The sequence below is a fragment of the Talpa occidentalis genome, unplaced genomic scaffold, assembly GCF_014898055.3.
Source record: "Talpa occidentalis isolate TD23 unplaced genomic scaffold, MPIMG_talOcc4v2.1 talOcc4.7, whole genome shotgun sequence".
Lineage (NCBI taxonomy): Eukaryota > Metazoa > Chordata > Mammalia > Eulipotyphla > Talpidae > Talpa > Talpa occidentalis.
Window position 1 is genome coordinate 29,025,369 of NW_023605083.1, and position 15,791 is coordinate 29,041,159.

At 43.7% G+C, this 15,791-nt stretch overlaps 1 protein-coding gene across 12 annotated transcripts in view; it reads right to left on the reverse strand.

Moving 5' to 3' along the window:
- Window positions 1-15,791, reverse strand: part of TRPM3 (transient receptor potential cation channel subfamily M member 3) — a 512,968-nt gene that overhangs the window by 225,806 nt on the left and 271,371 nt on the right. For all 12 annotated transcript variants that reach the window (XM_054689399.1, XM_054689395.1, XM_054689398.1 and 9 more), the window contains exons 4-5: window positions 8,922-9,135; window positions 5,849-5,973 (exon numbers count right to left, since the gene is read on the reverse strand). In XM_054689399.1, the coding sequence (XP_054545374.1) occupies window positions 5,849-5,973; window positions 8,922-9,135 (339 nt within the window). The remainder of the gene's footprint in view (window positions 1-5,848; window positions 5,974-8,921; window positions 9,136-15,791) is intronic.

The following is a 15,791-nucleotide window of genomic DNA, read 5'->3' on the forward strand; positions in this document are numbered from 1 at the left end:
GAAGGAGAGTCTGACGTGGAGAAAGATGAGCAGGGAGAGGTGAGAGAGGGCAGGGGGAAGAGAGAGACAGGAGACTGTGGAGAGACTTTGAGAAAGTGGAAAGAGTAGACGAGGGAAATAGGACAGAAGTAGACATTGAGAGGGGAGACAGGGTGGCGAAAGTGGAGAGAGAACAGGGAAAAATAGAAAAGGGGTGAGAGAATGAAAAGGAAAAATTGGAGAAAGACAGTGGAAGAGATGGGAAAGGAGATAGATTTGAGGGGGGAGAAGTGGACAGAGAGAGGTGAGATAGGGAAAGAGTGAAGAGACAGGAGAATATGGAGAGAAGACAAAGGAGAGCAAGATGGGAGAAAGTGAACAGAGGGAGAGCGGAGTGGAGAGACCATGGGAAGGAGGGAGAGTGTGAACAGAGAGACAGAGGTGGACACAGAGGAGTGCAGAATGAGAGAGAGAGTGATAGGGGTGAAAAGTGGAGTGTGTGGAACTAGACTAGGGAAGAGAGAGGAATATGGAGAGAAGTGGGGAGAGAGAAGTTGAGGCAGGAGTGTAGTAGAAAGAGACAGGGGAGAAGATGGTGGACAGAGGAGACACCTTGTGAGACGAGTTAGAGACTAGGAAGAGGAGATGGAATATGCAGAGAAGAGTGAGAAAAATAGAAATGAGAGACAAGGGAAGGCGAGGCAGACGAAAGTGAAGTGGGGAAAGATAAAAGGGAAAGGAGCGGTGGGGAGAGAGAGCAGGTAGAGGCAAGGAGAGTGAGGTGGACTAGGGAACTAGAGAGGACAGAAGTGGATGCTGACAGGGGAGACGGGTGGTGACGGTGGCGAGATGGAGACAGTGGAAAAGATGGGAGAGTGGCAGAGGAGACAGACTAGGGAAAGGAGACAAGGCAAGCAGGAGGTTGGGAGTGAAGTGGGAAGGGACAGAGAGGTGGAGAGAGGAGAGCAAGTTGTGAGAAAAGGGGAGATTGAGGCAAGGGGTGGGGGAGAGGAGGAGACAGTGGAGAGAGGAAAAGCAGCGCGGGCTGAGATGGGCGTGAAGAGATGGGCGAGCGCGAGGCAATGGACTGTGGAAAGGAGGGAAGAGTCTGAACAAAGAGCCGGAAGTGGAGAATCAGAGACGTGGGGGGAGGGGGAGGAGGGTGCTGGTGGAGGGAGGGGGAGAAAGTGGAGCATGTGGAACTAGAAGAGAGGAAAATATGGAGGAATAGGGGATAAGCTGAGAGAAGTTAGAGACAAGGAAGAGAAGATAGACTAGGGAAAGAGAGACGGGAGAAACAGGAGAGAGGAGACAGAGGGACAATGGAGAGGAGGAGGTGGGGGAAACCTGAGAGGAGTGAACTGGGAAGAGAAGCAGAGGGGCGGGAGAGAGGATGGCAGTGGACATTGTGTCACCTGAGAGGGGAGAGAGACTAGGGAAAGAAATAAGGCAGGGAGAAGAGATGGAGCATGAGGGAAAAGAGGGGGAGAGAAAAGGGAGAGACAGTGAAGAGGAGAGTGTGAACAGAGACGTGTAGAATAAGAGACATGGGAGGAGAGAGAGAGGAGAGAAGATGATGGTGCAAAGAGAGAAGTGGGAGGAGGGAGAGACATGGCCACTGGGAATAGCCGCGGGGGGAGGAGTTGAGAGAAAGAAAAGGAGGTGGGGTGGACACAGGAAAGGCGGGAGTGAGGAGAGAGGTGATGGAAAGAGAGGGAGCCTCAGAGAAAAAAGGGCTTGGAGAGAAGTGGCTGGTGAGGGAAGGAGGGGGAGGGGAAGAGGAGAAGCTAGAAGGGCGTGCAAGGGAGAGAGTGGCCCGAGATGGGACAGCAGCAGAAGTGGACAGAGAGGGGAGAGAGACATTGAGAAGGGGAAGAGGGGAGTGATGAAGAGAGACAGTGGAGAGAGGAAGGAGATGGGAGAAAAAATAGGGAAAGAGAAAACTTGATAGTGAAAAGAAAGAGGGAGAAGTGGAGAAATAAGAGTGAAGTGGGAAGAGGAGCTCATTTGTGAGAGGTGAGAGAGAAGTCAGAGACAAGGAAGAGGCACAGGAAAGAGAAACAGAACAGAGGGGGAGACGGGAGAGGGAGGGGCAGGGAGAAGAGCCTAGAGGAAGGCGGGAAGAGAAAGGGATGAGAGGGAGACAGGAGAGAAGCAATGAAGCGGAAGAGAGCGCTAGAGTAGGGAAAGAGGAGAAAGTGGAGAGAGAAGTGGGAAAGCGAGGAGCTGGGATTAGAGACGTTGGGGGGACAGAAGTGGACAGAGAGGGAGCAGGGAGCTAGAGGGGACAGGAGGCCATGGGGAGAGAGAGAGAGGTGGCCAAAAGGACTAAAGACTGGGAAGAGAGGGGGAGGAGAGAGCAGTTGAAAGAGAAGAGGAGTGAGAGGCAAGGGCTGGGGGAGCGGGGAGAGATGTGGGGGAGCGAGTGAAGGGGGTGGAGTGGACACACAGAGCGGGGAGAGAGAAGCAGAGAGGACAGAAGTGGACCCAGAAAAGAGGGAGAGTGTGGACAGAAGGGGGACAATGAGCGAGAGACAGGAAACATAAGCGGGGCGGGGAAAGAGCCAAGAGGAAAGGAGAGGAGCAAGGAACAGAGAGGAAGCAGACTAGGGGAAGACAGACAAAGGAGAGGAAGTGAGGGGGGGGGCAGAAGGAAAGGGAGACCCAGAGGAGAAAGCGGGGTGGGGGAAGATGGAAGGTGAGAAAAAGAGAAAGCAAGCGGAGGAGAAAGAGGGGCAGAGGGGGGAGAGAGAAGAGGGAAAAGACAGAGGAAGTGGGCAGAGATGGGAGAGGGAAAAGATGAGAGACAAAAGGCAGGGGTAGAAAATGGAGTGGACACGAGGGAGAGAGGGGCATGACGTGGAAAGAGAAGAGACAGAGGAAAGGGGGGGAGATACCAGGGAGCCAGCGGGGGGAGAGAGCGGATGCACTGAGGGGAAGGGGAGCAGCGAGGAAGGAGATGCAGAGGCAGAGCAGGCATGGGAGACAGACCACAGACCGCGGTGGAGAAAGGAGGGGAGATGGAGGGAGACAAAGGAAAGCGGGGTGAGGGGGTGAGAGCTAGGAGCAGGGAAAGGGGGGGGGAGACCTAGATGACAGAGGGAAGAAATAGAGCATGAAGTGGGGAGAGGAAAAAAGGAGAGGTGAGCAAAATAGAAATGAGCTAGACTAGGGCCAGGCAGAAAAAAGAGTAAAGTGAGCAGGGAAAAGAAAGAGGCAGGGGACAGGAGACTGAAAAGGGCGAGAGAGAAGTTCAGATAGACAATAAAAGGGGAGGAGGAAAGAGGGAGAAACAAGTGGAGAGTGTGGAACTAGAAGAAACAGGCAAGCGGGGAGAGAAGTAGAGAGAGAGGAGCTGAGACAGTGGCAGCAAGGGAGGGAAGAGAGAGAGAATAGGGAAAAGCAGGAGATAGAGGGTGGGGGGTAGTAGGGGGGGAGAAAGTGGACAGAGGAGACAACTTGTGAGAGAAAAGAGTGGGGGAGACAAGGAAGAGACCGAGGAAAGGGGCGGGGGGAGAAGGATGAGAGGACTGAGGGGGTGGAGGAGAAGAATGAGACAAAATAGAAGAAATGAGCTAGCCGGGGAGAGAGAGACAGGAAAGAGGAAAGTGAGGTGGGAAGAGGCACAAGGGAGAGAAGATAGAGAGGACACAAGTGGCCATTGTGTCCCCTCTGAGAGGAGGAAGACAGGGTGTGGAGAAAGAATAGGGAAAAATAGAAAAGGAGAGAAAAGAGGTGAGAGAGGGAAGAGAAAGAAAATCAGGGGAAATAGGAAAAGGATGGGGAGAAGTTGAGAGAGAGAGGTGAGTGCAGGGGGAGGGACAGGGAGGGGCTGGAGTGGAGAGAGAAGGAGAGCTGTGGCTCAGGGGGGAAGAGGAGGGAAAGAAAGTGGAGATAGAAGTGCAAAGAGAGACAGGAGAGAAGGTGAAAGAAAAGGGAGAGGAGAGAGAACACGGAGAAGACACTGAAGTGGAGAGAGAGGGAGGACCCAGGGGGGAGGGAGGAAACAGGAGAGGGAGGGAGAGAGAAGGAAAGGGGTAGGAGAAGATGGGAGAGCCACACGAGTGGGGAGAGAGAGCAAATAGACTAGGGCAAGAGAAATGCTGAGAGAGTAAAAGGGGAGGAGGAAAGAGGGAGAAGAAAGTGAAGTGGAGAGAAAGTGGCCTGGGGGGTGTGGAGGAAAGTGACAGGGGAGAGGAGAGGCAGGAGAAAGTGACCAGAGGAGACAACTTGTGAGAGAAGAGAGTAGTGAGGACAGGGAAGAGGAGAGAGAAGGTGGAGAGCTAGAGACAGAGGGCAGAGGTGAGAGAGAGACAGGAAATGAGGAGAGAAAGGGGAAGGAGAGGCTGATGTGGAGAAAGAGAGAAAGGGGAGAGAAAAGAGGCTCTAGAGGTGGAGGGTGCAATGGAGAGGAAGAAGATAGGGCAGGGAGAAGAGATGGGGAGAGAGAGAAGCAGGGAGAGAGAGTTGAGAGGAAAGAGAAGGGAGGGCAAGAACAAAGAGGTAGAAGTGGGGAAAGAGGAGACAGAATTAGAAAAAGAGAAAATGGAGAACAGAGGAGCTGGGAAAGGGAAGCGCAGAGAGGACAGAGAAGGGAAAGAGAGGGGAGAAGTTGAGAGAAGAGAGGAGACAGAATAGGGCCTCCCCTGGTGGCGCAGCGGTTGAGTGCTGGGTTGCGAGGCTGCCTCGCTGGTTTGATTCCTGGCCGCCAGCAAGGGTCCCATTTAAAAAAACAAAAAGAGGGAATAGGGAAAAAGGGAGCCAGCAGGAGAAGAGAGGGAGTGAGGGGCAGAGAGATGGAAAAGAGTGGGAGGACAGAGCAGGAGGAGCATGGACGGAGGAAGTGGAATAGGGAAGAGATGGGGAGAGTGTAGAGGAAGCAAAGTGAGAGGAGAGTGATGTGAGCAGAGAAACGGGAGGAGACAGTGTCAAGAGACAGAAGACAGAATACAGGAAAAGAGACCAAGGTGAGAAGTGGGACACGGGAGAGGCGGACCATGGGAAAAGGCATAGTGGAAAGAAAGTAAAGAAAGGCGAGGAGCTGAGAGAAAAAGGAGGTAGAGTGGACACACACAGGAGGGGAGTGGAGAGAAGTGGATATCGGAGGAAAAGGAGAGATGGAAGGGAGGGAGACCCAGAGGAGAAAGCGGGGAGCAGATGGAGCTGAGACCAGATGATGGGAGGGGACAGCGGCGGCAGCGAGTGGAGACAGGCCAGGGAGAGAAGACAGACATGGGAGCTAGTGAAGTGGAGAGAGAGGCCTGAGTTACCTGGAAGGAACAGGATGACATTGATGACTCATCCAAAATAAGAGGAAGCTGCTGAGAAAATTGTTTGATTGTTCAGCACAGGACTGTGGTTAGGATAGAAAGAGGCTATTACCCTGCAGTTTGGTTAGGGGCTTCTGGGCATGTCAGTGCAGGAAAGAGTAGCAACTGCCTCCCGTGTGCCCGCTCCTCCCCTGCTTGCATTGAGCAAAACCTGAGCAGGGAAGCCACAGGAATGGAAAGAATGTCTCTCTGCAGCTTTCCTGAGGGTCCTCAAATAATCAAGAAGGGGAGAACCCGGGGGATAAGAGAGTCCCCATATTATGTATGCATCAGCCACTGAGTTTATGTTCTTCATAATCCTTAATAAATGTGCCAGATTTGATGGGTGAAGACAGACCACTGTTCTCGTCAACCCAAGTGCAGCTGATGAGCTATGGACCTTTCTTGCTGATAAGAATTGAGATGGGAGTTGCCATAATTTTTTTCTATGTGAGTTTCCTTCTGGGCGGCGGTAGCTAGGGTACTAAAATATGTACATGTTGAATTCTAACCCATTTTCCTCTTTGAGAATCATAGGCGCAGCAACGCCCAGGACTTACATCTCTTCCAATGAGGTCCTCTTGGTTTTCCACGACGCCCCAGGGCGCGATACCGATGGTGCACATCTTCCCCCGAGACTTGGACGCGTGGTCCTTCAAGGCATCTCCAACGTGACGAATAACACCTAAGAAGAAAAAGATGTGTCTTTGAAAGCAATACTTTCCATCGCTCTAAACTTGGGACAAACAGCATAATTTCTTTGAAATGTGCTGGATGTAAAGTTCTAAGATATTTCTAAATAAACTACATGACTCAGGAGAGAATGTAAACTTGTATCTCTAATGCCAGCTACACTGGCTGAATGTGGACATGAACTCTAGCAATGCTTTTTTTTAAATTCTACTTTAATGAAAAAAGGAAAAGTATCCAATGCCTATAAAAAGAATACACATCTTTAAATTTAGACAATCTTTTTCTTGTTTTAGAAGCATAATGTGTTAGTATGACTAAGAACCAACACCAAAACTTCATCCTGTAAGCAGCATGTGTAATATTATAGTCAACCTATAGCACTCTGTGAGTGGTGAGTTAGGATCACTCAGTGTACTTACATGACTCAGATTTTGTTAATTGATTTCAATATGGAAAGACCCCTTGTAAAGAAAATGCTGGCATATTCTGCTGAAAATGTCTGTCAAAGATATAGAAACCTTTTTTTGATATATAAATCTTTTTTTTAATCACCATTTTAGTTGTTTGCCTCTTCTGTCATAATGTCCTTCCCCAATCACTCAGTCTTTCTCACCATAGTTAAAAATGAGAAAATTCAGTTTATAAATTATTGGAAACCCACCTCTCAATAATCATTTTCATAGAAGATAGAAAATACATTCCACTTAGAAAGCTCTACCCATTCCCCTACAGAAAAGGCAACGATATCATCTATGTGAAAGTGACTAGATTTGATTTCTTCATTTCAATATTTTGGTTTGCATATCTTGAATAGCTCAGATGTCACCTAATATATTTTGCCATGAATCAATCACACACGAGGAGGGTGTTTCCCTCATCATAAAACTCCCCGATGGGCGGGTAGGAGGGTTGGGGTCTTACTCTCATGTCTTGAGGGCTAGCACAGGGGAAGGCTCAGGGATGGAGCACTGATCCAAGCATTATCCAAACCACAGACATTCAGATAACATTATGTTAAAGAAAACTGGCTCATCCGGGGTGATGCAACACTAATTTCAGCATGTTCTGATGTGTGACACAAAACACAAACAATTTAATCATGGAGAGGATGCACATGTGTAAACTCAATTCTGAAATACTAATAAGATCAAACAGAAAGAGCCTCCTTTAAGAAAAATCAACAAGAGTGTAAATAGCCACAAATCTATGTTGAACTCTGCTGGATGTAGTGAGAAGAATATCAATTTCATTTACTAGCTCATCTGTGGATTTTTTTTTACCTGAGAGTACTAGTAAACAAATGCAAATATAAGAGTAAAGCAGTGAATAACACTATTGATATTTATCTGTTGAGTGCAAAACTCCTTTTGGGGCTAGTCCTGGGCAGTTTAACTTTGTGGTATGCTCCCCCTGTCCCTCCCCCCCCACCAGTTCTCCCATCACCTCCAACCTAACTTGAGTGTGCTGCCTGCACAACCTCATTTTTGAATGGCAATCAACATCAAGCTAGAGTGAGTTAGAGATGATACTTTTTTACAGTATTTGTGTTGTAAATATTTCTTTGACATTGTATGTATTTCATAAAAGAAGAAAAACAATACTGTTCCAAGTTCCCAGGAACAGAAGGTTGGAGAGAATTTCTCTTGAACCTTTGGAAAATGAGTTGGATTTGTACATGAAGTGAAGGTTATGCTTGGATAGCCAAAGACTAAAAACTCAGGCAAATGATGCTGGCTGAGCTATGAGAGAAGGTTGGTGCCTAATGCCTGAACAGTCATTGAAAGAAAATGGCTCTGTGGATATTTGATTACTACAGAATAAACAATAACAAGCTGAACAAGCAGGTCAGTCTAAACTCGTGTTGGTTTACAGACTGAGTCAGGATTTCACATAAAACTGTGAACATGGGTCAGCATCTCCATGTATCTGTGGAGTTAGATGCTGAATGTTCACAAATTCTAGGTGCTGAGAATTCTGAGAACTGGTCTAGCTCAATCATCATCCAAACCACAAACATTCAATAACATTAAACAAAACAAAACAAAACAAAACAAAAAACAACTAGTTGGCCCCAGGCCCTGCAGCACTAATTACAATGTGTTCATCGGTACAGACTCTGAGTCTTGTATCAAGTTTGAATGAGCTCACTGCAGTGTGACTTGTGTTCCTGCAACTGGCACTTCAGACTCAGGCTGGGAAAATATGTCAAAGCAATTTATAGGCATCCATTCCATTATCTGTTGCCCATTAATAATGTTCTGCAGATAAGCACTTAACTGTAAGTGGGATTGTAAGAATTGATTTGACAGCCTGCCTGTATCATAGTGTAGAAACTCATTTGGCAGGTAGAAAAAACTGTTTGGAATTCAACATGGAGTGTGTCTTCTATTGGCACAGAGGTGACTTAATGAAATATTTTCCTCTAATAAACAATAGTAGTCTAGATTTTACTGTCACAATTTATATCCCAGATGGAAAGCGCGTTTAGCAAAATTAAAGCTATTTGCATCAGAGGCAGAGCTTCCAATTCAGAGCAAAAGTCATTCCTTAAAGAATTACTAGACACTAATTTGGCAAGCAATTTGAGGTATTGAAAATATTCAGTGGTTTCCCTTAGTCTAATAAGCTTAAAAAAATTCTGAATGGCTAAGTATTAAATATCCTACCTTGTTTCTTATGTGTAAGTAATTTTTGGTCAATAAATAACAGTGTAGTTATTTAGCATTATGGAAATAACTACAGTCCTCTGCTGTCAGCTGAGCTGTTGAAGGGACTAGAGTTATCATTTAGATAAGGGAGGAAGAGAGAATCGGAGAGAAGACATAGCCAGCGAGTTGGACACATGGCAGGAGGTGAGGTGGGGGACTGTAAGTACATCTAACCTAGGGGAAAATGATGGTCACAACATCCTCGGGGCCACATGTGTCCCACTTGAGTTACCTGTGTTCACACCTCCAGTGAATATCCATGCTCCTGTGGTCATGGCTGCCTTGATGAGACCTTTTCCAAAGACTTGCTTGAGCTTTGGCTGGAGCTCAAAGTTCTGCAGACCCCCATGGACAGAGATGAGAAGTTTGGGAAGCTCCAACTGCCACTCCTTGGTCATCAGATGTAAGAGGAGATCGGGTTTTGTATCAAAAGACACTCGCACGTACTAGAAAAGAAGGACCATCCATTAGGGAGATGGGCAGGGTGGCATATGACTACTTCTCTTTACTGGCTGCAATGATATGTGTAGTTGCTTGAGAAAGCATCTCATGTGAAATCAGATTTTTTTTAAAGAAGGACAAATCATTTGCTTTACCAAGAGAAACTTCACTAGACAAAAGGACACACCATCTTCAAAGGTTTGCTAGAAATTGTGAATTACTACACACTTTACAATCATCTGACTATAAAATGCAGCATAGTTATCACACGGTTTCCCAGAAGACATTAACTCAAAGGAAATCATGTTTATATTTTACCCACAAAACTGTGCAACAGTCCAAATGTTCCCAAAATATTTCAATGTAAGTAATCATTTCATATGAACTGGACCTAGATAGAAATGGTTTTGTAATGCTATTATTTTGAGAAGTTATTAAAAAAAACAACAGTTCTACATAATCTAAAGAGGATTTAAAATAAGGTAGCGGGGCCTCCCCAGTGGCGCGGCAATTGAGCACTGGGTTGCAAAGCTGCCCGCAGCCTCTGCAGCACCGGTTCCATCTGTGGCCACCAGTGAGGGTCCCACATGGCGCGCAGACCTCTCCTGCCGCCCGCTGGTCCCCTCAGCAGTGTACTTTGTCAGTCTGCCTGTTCTGCTCCCTGCTCTGGCTCTGGTGAATTCTCTCACCCTCCCACGCTTCTGACTGTACTCAGTGCTTGTATAAATAAATCTTTAAAAAAATAAAATAAAATAAGGTAGCCTCTGGCTATATTTCTTTAATTCCATAATACTGCATACAAATGTTTTATGTTTGAAAAGTAACAAAAGGCATGTCCGTTAGTCTTGTTGAACAGATGCAATAATTTAAGTGTGTAATAGTTATTTGTTGTTACCAGATGTGCTGAAATAAATTTATTGTAAGTACATATAAATGAAGAGCCACAAATACATATAATGATAAATGTCTGTATAGTCATAACATAGATACCCAGTTTCATTACATGAAGATTCCCATCTCCAATTAGTAGCAAAGAAATATTGAGCAAATATACAGGAAACCTTTTGAAATGCATTTGCAGAGCAGGCATGAAAAGAGGAGGTGTTCAGGTTTCTAAAGAGTGGAAGCTGGAACCCCATTAGTGAAGGAAATAGCAAAGCAGGCTTTGGCCCTGAGGGCTGTCTTAAACCTGGAAGACTTTTATCATCTGCTTTTATGGTTTTATGCAGTATGAGGGAGTCTATTGGAGGTTCCCACATAAAGTTGGGATACTTCAAAGGGATCCACTCTCAAGTGTAAGGAAGAAAAAGCAAGTCTGATGTACAGAGGAGAGCGAGGAAACATGCCTGAGTCTGCTGTGGTTCTGAGCAGAAGGGGAAAACAATCCCCTTCTGAGTGTTATAAGTAGCAGTGGGCCCTCACCCAGGTTCTGGTCCACATACACTATTAACATGTTCGAGAAACATCAAACAGAGAGTTTAATGGGAAATGATACTAGTAAGTAATGGTGGAAGCAGATGCAAATTCTTTGTGAAGAATTGTGTCAATCCAGGTCTCAACTACCAGGAGAAAATAAGCATTTCATAGGAGACAATAAAACCATGAAGGAGACAAGGAAACAAAGCAGCATGAAGGAGAACCACAGATAGATAGCAAAGACCCCTGAAGATACTAAAATAATCAGAGAATAGAAAATAGCTTTCCTTGAACCTAATATAACAACATAAATGAGAAGTTTGAAAATGTGAGTAAGGAAAAAGACTAAGAAATGACCACATAAATCTGAAAGGAAAACCAGAACTAGAAAATAAAATGGAATAATTTGAATGAAAGAATACAATGGATAAATTAAAGTTATAGATCAGACATGTTAGCGATAGATCCAAAGAAATCAGTGAAATGCAGCTTAGAAACACAAAGGAACTGAGAACATAAAAAAAAAAAAATAAGGACATGAGGAAATATCAGAAATCTAGATAGAAATAAAAAGAGATAAGAGAAAAAGACAATACTGAAGACATATTGCTTGGAATTTCGTAGAGTTGTTCAAAGTTAGTCATTCTCAGATTCTGGAAAATCAATAAATCCCAAACAAGCTGAATAAAAAGAAATCCGATTTACAGACATATCACAGACAACACCAAAGGGAGGGGGAAAGCTTGCTAAAGCAGCTAGGAGCAAAGTTACCTACAAGAGACAAGCTTGACCTAGGACTGATTCTTTAACATAAAAATAGATGCAAGAAGCCAGCATCTTCAATGTGCCAAGAGAAATAATCTCTCAGTCTAGAATTCTCTATTTACAAAAATGAGCAAATCATACACATTTTCAGATTACCAAAACTCAAATTTACCAATTTACCGTTACCAGACTTCAAATATATGTATTTCCTTCCATGAAGTCTGATCTCTCTCTCTCTCTCTCCTCCCTCCCTCCCTCCCTCCATCCATGCATCCATCCAGAAATTATATGATCCCAAGGAGATGATCTGGGATGCAGGAAAGAATGGTAAATAAAGATATTATTAGCAAATATCCAGTATATATAAAAAAGTATTTGTTGTAGGGCCTCCCCGGTGGCGCAGCGGTTGAGCGCTGGCTTGCGAAGCTGCCCGCAGCCTCTGTGGCGCCGGTTCGTTCCCCGGCTGCTCCCCGGCCACCGGAGGAGGGTCCCACATGGCGCGCAGACCTCTCCTGCCGCCCGCTGCTCCCCTCAGCAGTGTACTTCGGTCCTTCTGCCTGCTCTGCTCCCTGCTCTGGCTCTGGTGAATTCTCTCACCCTCCCGCGCTTCTGACTGTACCCAGTGCATGTATAAACGAAAATAAACAAACAAATAAAGAAAGAAAGAAAGAAAACATGCCTCTATAAAAAAAAAAAATAAAAAAATAAAAAAATAAAAAAAAATTTGTTGTAAAATGAAATAACAATGTTTACTTTATAGTGGAAAAGGACAGAAGCAGTGGATAGTATTGCATATAAATTGGGTGGTAATAATATGAGTTAAAATATTCTAAGGCTTACGTTTCATGGGAAAGAAGAGAAAGTCATTCACTTTGGAATGTGTTAAGTATTAATATTGACTTAGCATACCACACAAACATGCTTTTGGATGTAGAAATAACCTTATTTCAACATGGCTAAATTGTTGTTATATATTTGGAACTGGGAAACTTCATTCTTGTAAACCCTCAAAAATTGTATGTCAATTCTTTTGTTAAAGTATATTTCAAATATATTTAGCTAAACATAAGATAAATACACATCAGATATGAAAGTGATTTAATAAAATAAACCATATCATCAAGTACCAAAGAACTAAAGTTTCCTATAAACATATAACAGAAATTCAAAGAAGTATTAGACGTGAATATAGCTGGTTCTATATTGATTTCATCTACCTAGCAAAAATCAATTTCAGGGTGCATGAGTAAAGGTTAACAAAGTACATTATAGCAATAGATTTTAACTAGAGTTAACAATATGAGAAATGGCATATTTTGTACTCAAACCCTCAACAACAGGGCATTAACTCTCAAGTATTTATCAACAAACTTTTAATAGTGATGTGCACTTTTAGGACATGCAAGGAGCTGTGAGCCAAGGGAAGGTATTGTTCTGTGGAAACAAAGAGAAGTTTTCCTTGAAAAAAGCTTTTTTATTGTCTCCTTATTGTTATGTGTATTATTTCATTGAGAGACTGTAAGAAAAGTATTTAGATAAGAAATGCTTTAAGATGAAAGAGTAAAATGTTTTCTATGCCCATACACTGGATCTATGCTACTTGAGTAGTAGTTAAAATTTTGTGGTTCTGTTGGATTGAATTTTTATAACTTTTACTAACTGCAGAAAGGGATACTTGGTGAAATAAACCAGCAATGAGACTGACAAGGATCTAAACTATACAAAGCAAGAATACTTAGAGATGGTAAGAAACAGCTTTTCAAGTTACTGTCCTCTTAGTCACCAACTTTAATATATCACTCTTAGCCCTTAGAGAAGAACAACTAAATAAGGACCCAAATTCTTCTAAGGTGAGATACAAATTATAATTTTTTAAATACAAAAACATCTAAAATGTAATAACATTTCTAAAATTACATGCCCCTTGCCAGTCTGACATGGTCTGAAGAATTGTGAAGCTGTTGTCCCAATGAACAGAGAAGGCAAACCTGAGAACAATACTGGCTTGAAAAACAAGAAAAGTAGTTGCCACCATGGCTTTTGGAACCTCAGGATGCCTCTCTCATCCCTGTGACTAAGTAACTTGGATTATTCAGCCAGGTAAACAATGAGACTCAGAGCCACAGTTAGTATCTGGGAGTGAATACATATCACGTATCTTCTTAAGTCACATAGCATGAAGAGAGGTTATAATTCATACTACACTCCTACAGAGATTGTATAATTACATCAAGCTGAATGGTGACACATTCTGGGGTTCAATTATTCATATTAATTGGCAATAATCCAAATGCATTTTCGAAATAAGGCTTATTTGGTAAATAATCCCCTTTGGGGCTTCTAAAGCTACACACACAATATAAAGTAAGGAACCAATCTACTGATTATGTGAGCAGCTCCCTGGAAAATAACTAACAATTCTATTGGCTATGTTGAAATTCCTTTCAAAGTAGCCTAATCTTTTTTTTCTAGTTAGGAAAGTAAGGAAGCTTATTTGTTCTCACAAAATACTACTCAGCTAATAAGTGCTCCATTAGGGGAATGAATGAATGACCTAAATCTTTCTCACCCCCGCATTCCCTTACAGAGGGGGAAATGAACTGAACCGAACTGTGTCTGGCCTCTGTAAGGCTGGGCTCTTCACATTTTTCTCTCAGCTCTCAATTTCTTGACTCCACAGAGTAAAACACTTTAAGCCAAAATGGTGGTGAATTTACCCAGCTCCAGGCATATACACACCTTGAGCTCTACATGCATCATTTCAAAGACTTCTCCCAATAATGGGAAGGGGACATCCAGTAAGCAGAGTCCAGGCTCTTAGCCTCAAAATATCAATGCTGCTCCCTCCTGCTTCTTTTCCTTCACCTCCAACCAGTCTCCTAGCCCTACTGATCAACTCTCAAACTAATGCGCTCAGTCAGGCCTTTCCCCCTGCTCCTTTGGTTGTCATTTTAAGAACCAATTCTCCTTACTAGGATGCCAGATCAGATTATGGCAATAGCCTCATAGTAGTTTCTCTAGCCTGCTGCTCTCTGTAAGAACCCTGGGGGCTGACTTATTTTTCCATTTCCTTTTTGATCATCTTGTTTCTCAATTCAAAGTGTTACATCATATGTAAATATCCTTTCTACCTGTCAGAGTCCCCCCCCACCACACCTTACCCTACCTACTTGGAAGCTTTTCCCTACACCTCTCTGCATATGGTTTATGCTGTTTCCCAAGTCCTAGAAAATGCAATCTCTCCCTTTTCATTCTTGTCTTTTAAAGACTTAATTTTCCTGAGAATGTAAATGCAAGTTGCTGCAATACTACTCTGAATCAATCTCAGCATGTGTCAGTTTTATATCTCTACATGTTTCATGGTCTTTGAGAAAAGGGACCATGTTTAACCTGACCATGATTTTTGACAAGCCTTTCGATATTGGATAGCATGTAGTTACATGTTAGAAATAAAAAAGGAACTTAGAAGTACCTCAGAAACAGTGTTCAGCAGCGTTAGGAATCACCTAATTCAACTCTGCTGCTTTCCAGAGGTGGTGAGTGACTGGGACCTCAGAGCTAGTTGTGTAAGGAATAACCACTCCTCTAATCCATTATTAAAGCTACTTTTACACTGGAGAGTTTAGGCTGGGCTCTGCTCTTCAAACTTGAATTTGCATGACTCAGTCAGGAACCTTGTCAAAAATACAAGTTCTCCTCAAAGGTCTGGGGTGGGGCTTGCGCTTTTGCTTTTGAAGTAGCTCCCCAAGGACCACAGGCATAGCAAGGAGTACAGCTCTACCCTAGACCACAGATGGAAGTGGTGCCTCTTTTGTTTGCCACTGGGCCAAAGGGAAGAAAGAATACAGTATTTTACATGAAAATCAAAGAGAAAGGAAATACTGGAAGAATTACCCAGGCATAAATAAATAGAAAATGACTCAGACATAAATAGGAAAGTACAGCCATTGACAAGCTACCCAAGTCATCCCTAACTGCGGAACCCCTTTGGGCCGGGGCTAATTCTTACACAAAGGAACATGTGATTATCGACAGCCTACCCTGATTATGCAGAAACTGGAAAATAACACAAGTACTAGGTGTCCTTGCTAGTTGGCTATTATTTGTTATTTATTGTGCCCTTCCCTGGAGGATAGAAGGTCAAAAAAAAAAAAAGCAGGGGGGGAATGAAATATTCAATCAACCCATTTCTTTTTCTTTGTTATTATTTAGCAACTCAAGTAAATGGTCTTGGGCATAAGAGAATAAATAAAACTACAGATAAAATGGCACTCTATGGTTTTCTGAAGGTTTCAATGTTTACATTATATCCCTAAACCCATAAAAATCAGGTTATTCAGTAAGTGCTACAGATGCTTGTGCTGTATCAGCTAACTCGTGTGCCAAATCAGCAGCTTCAAGGTCATAAATGGTTGTGCCCAGAGCAATTAATCAATTCCTGCTAAATGGTCAATGTGATTTGAAATTAGGAGCTCCTTTC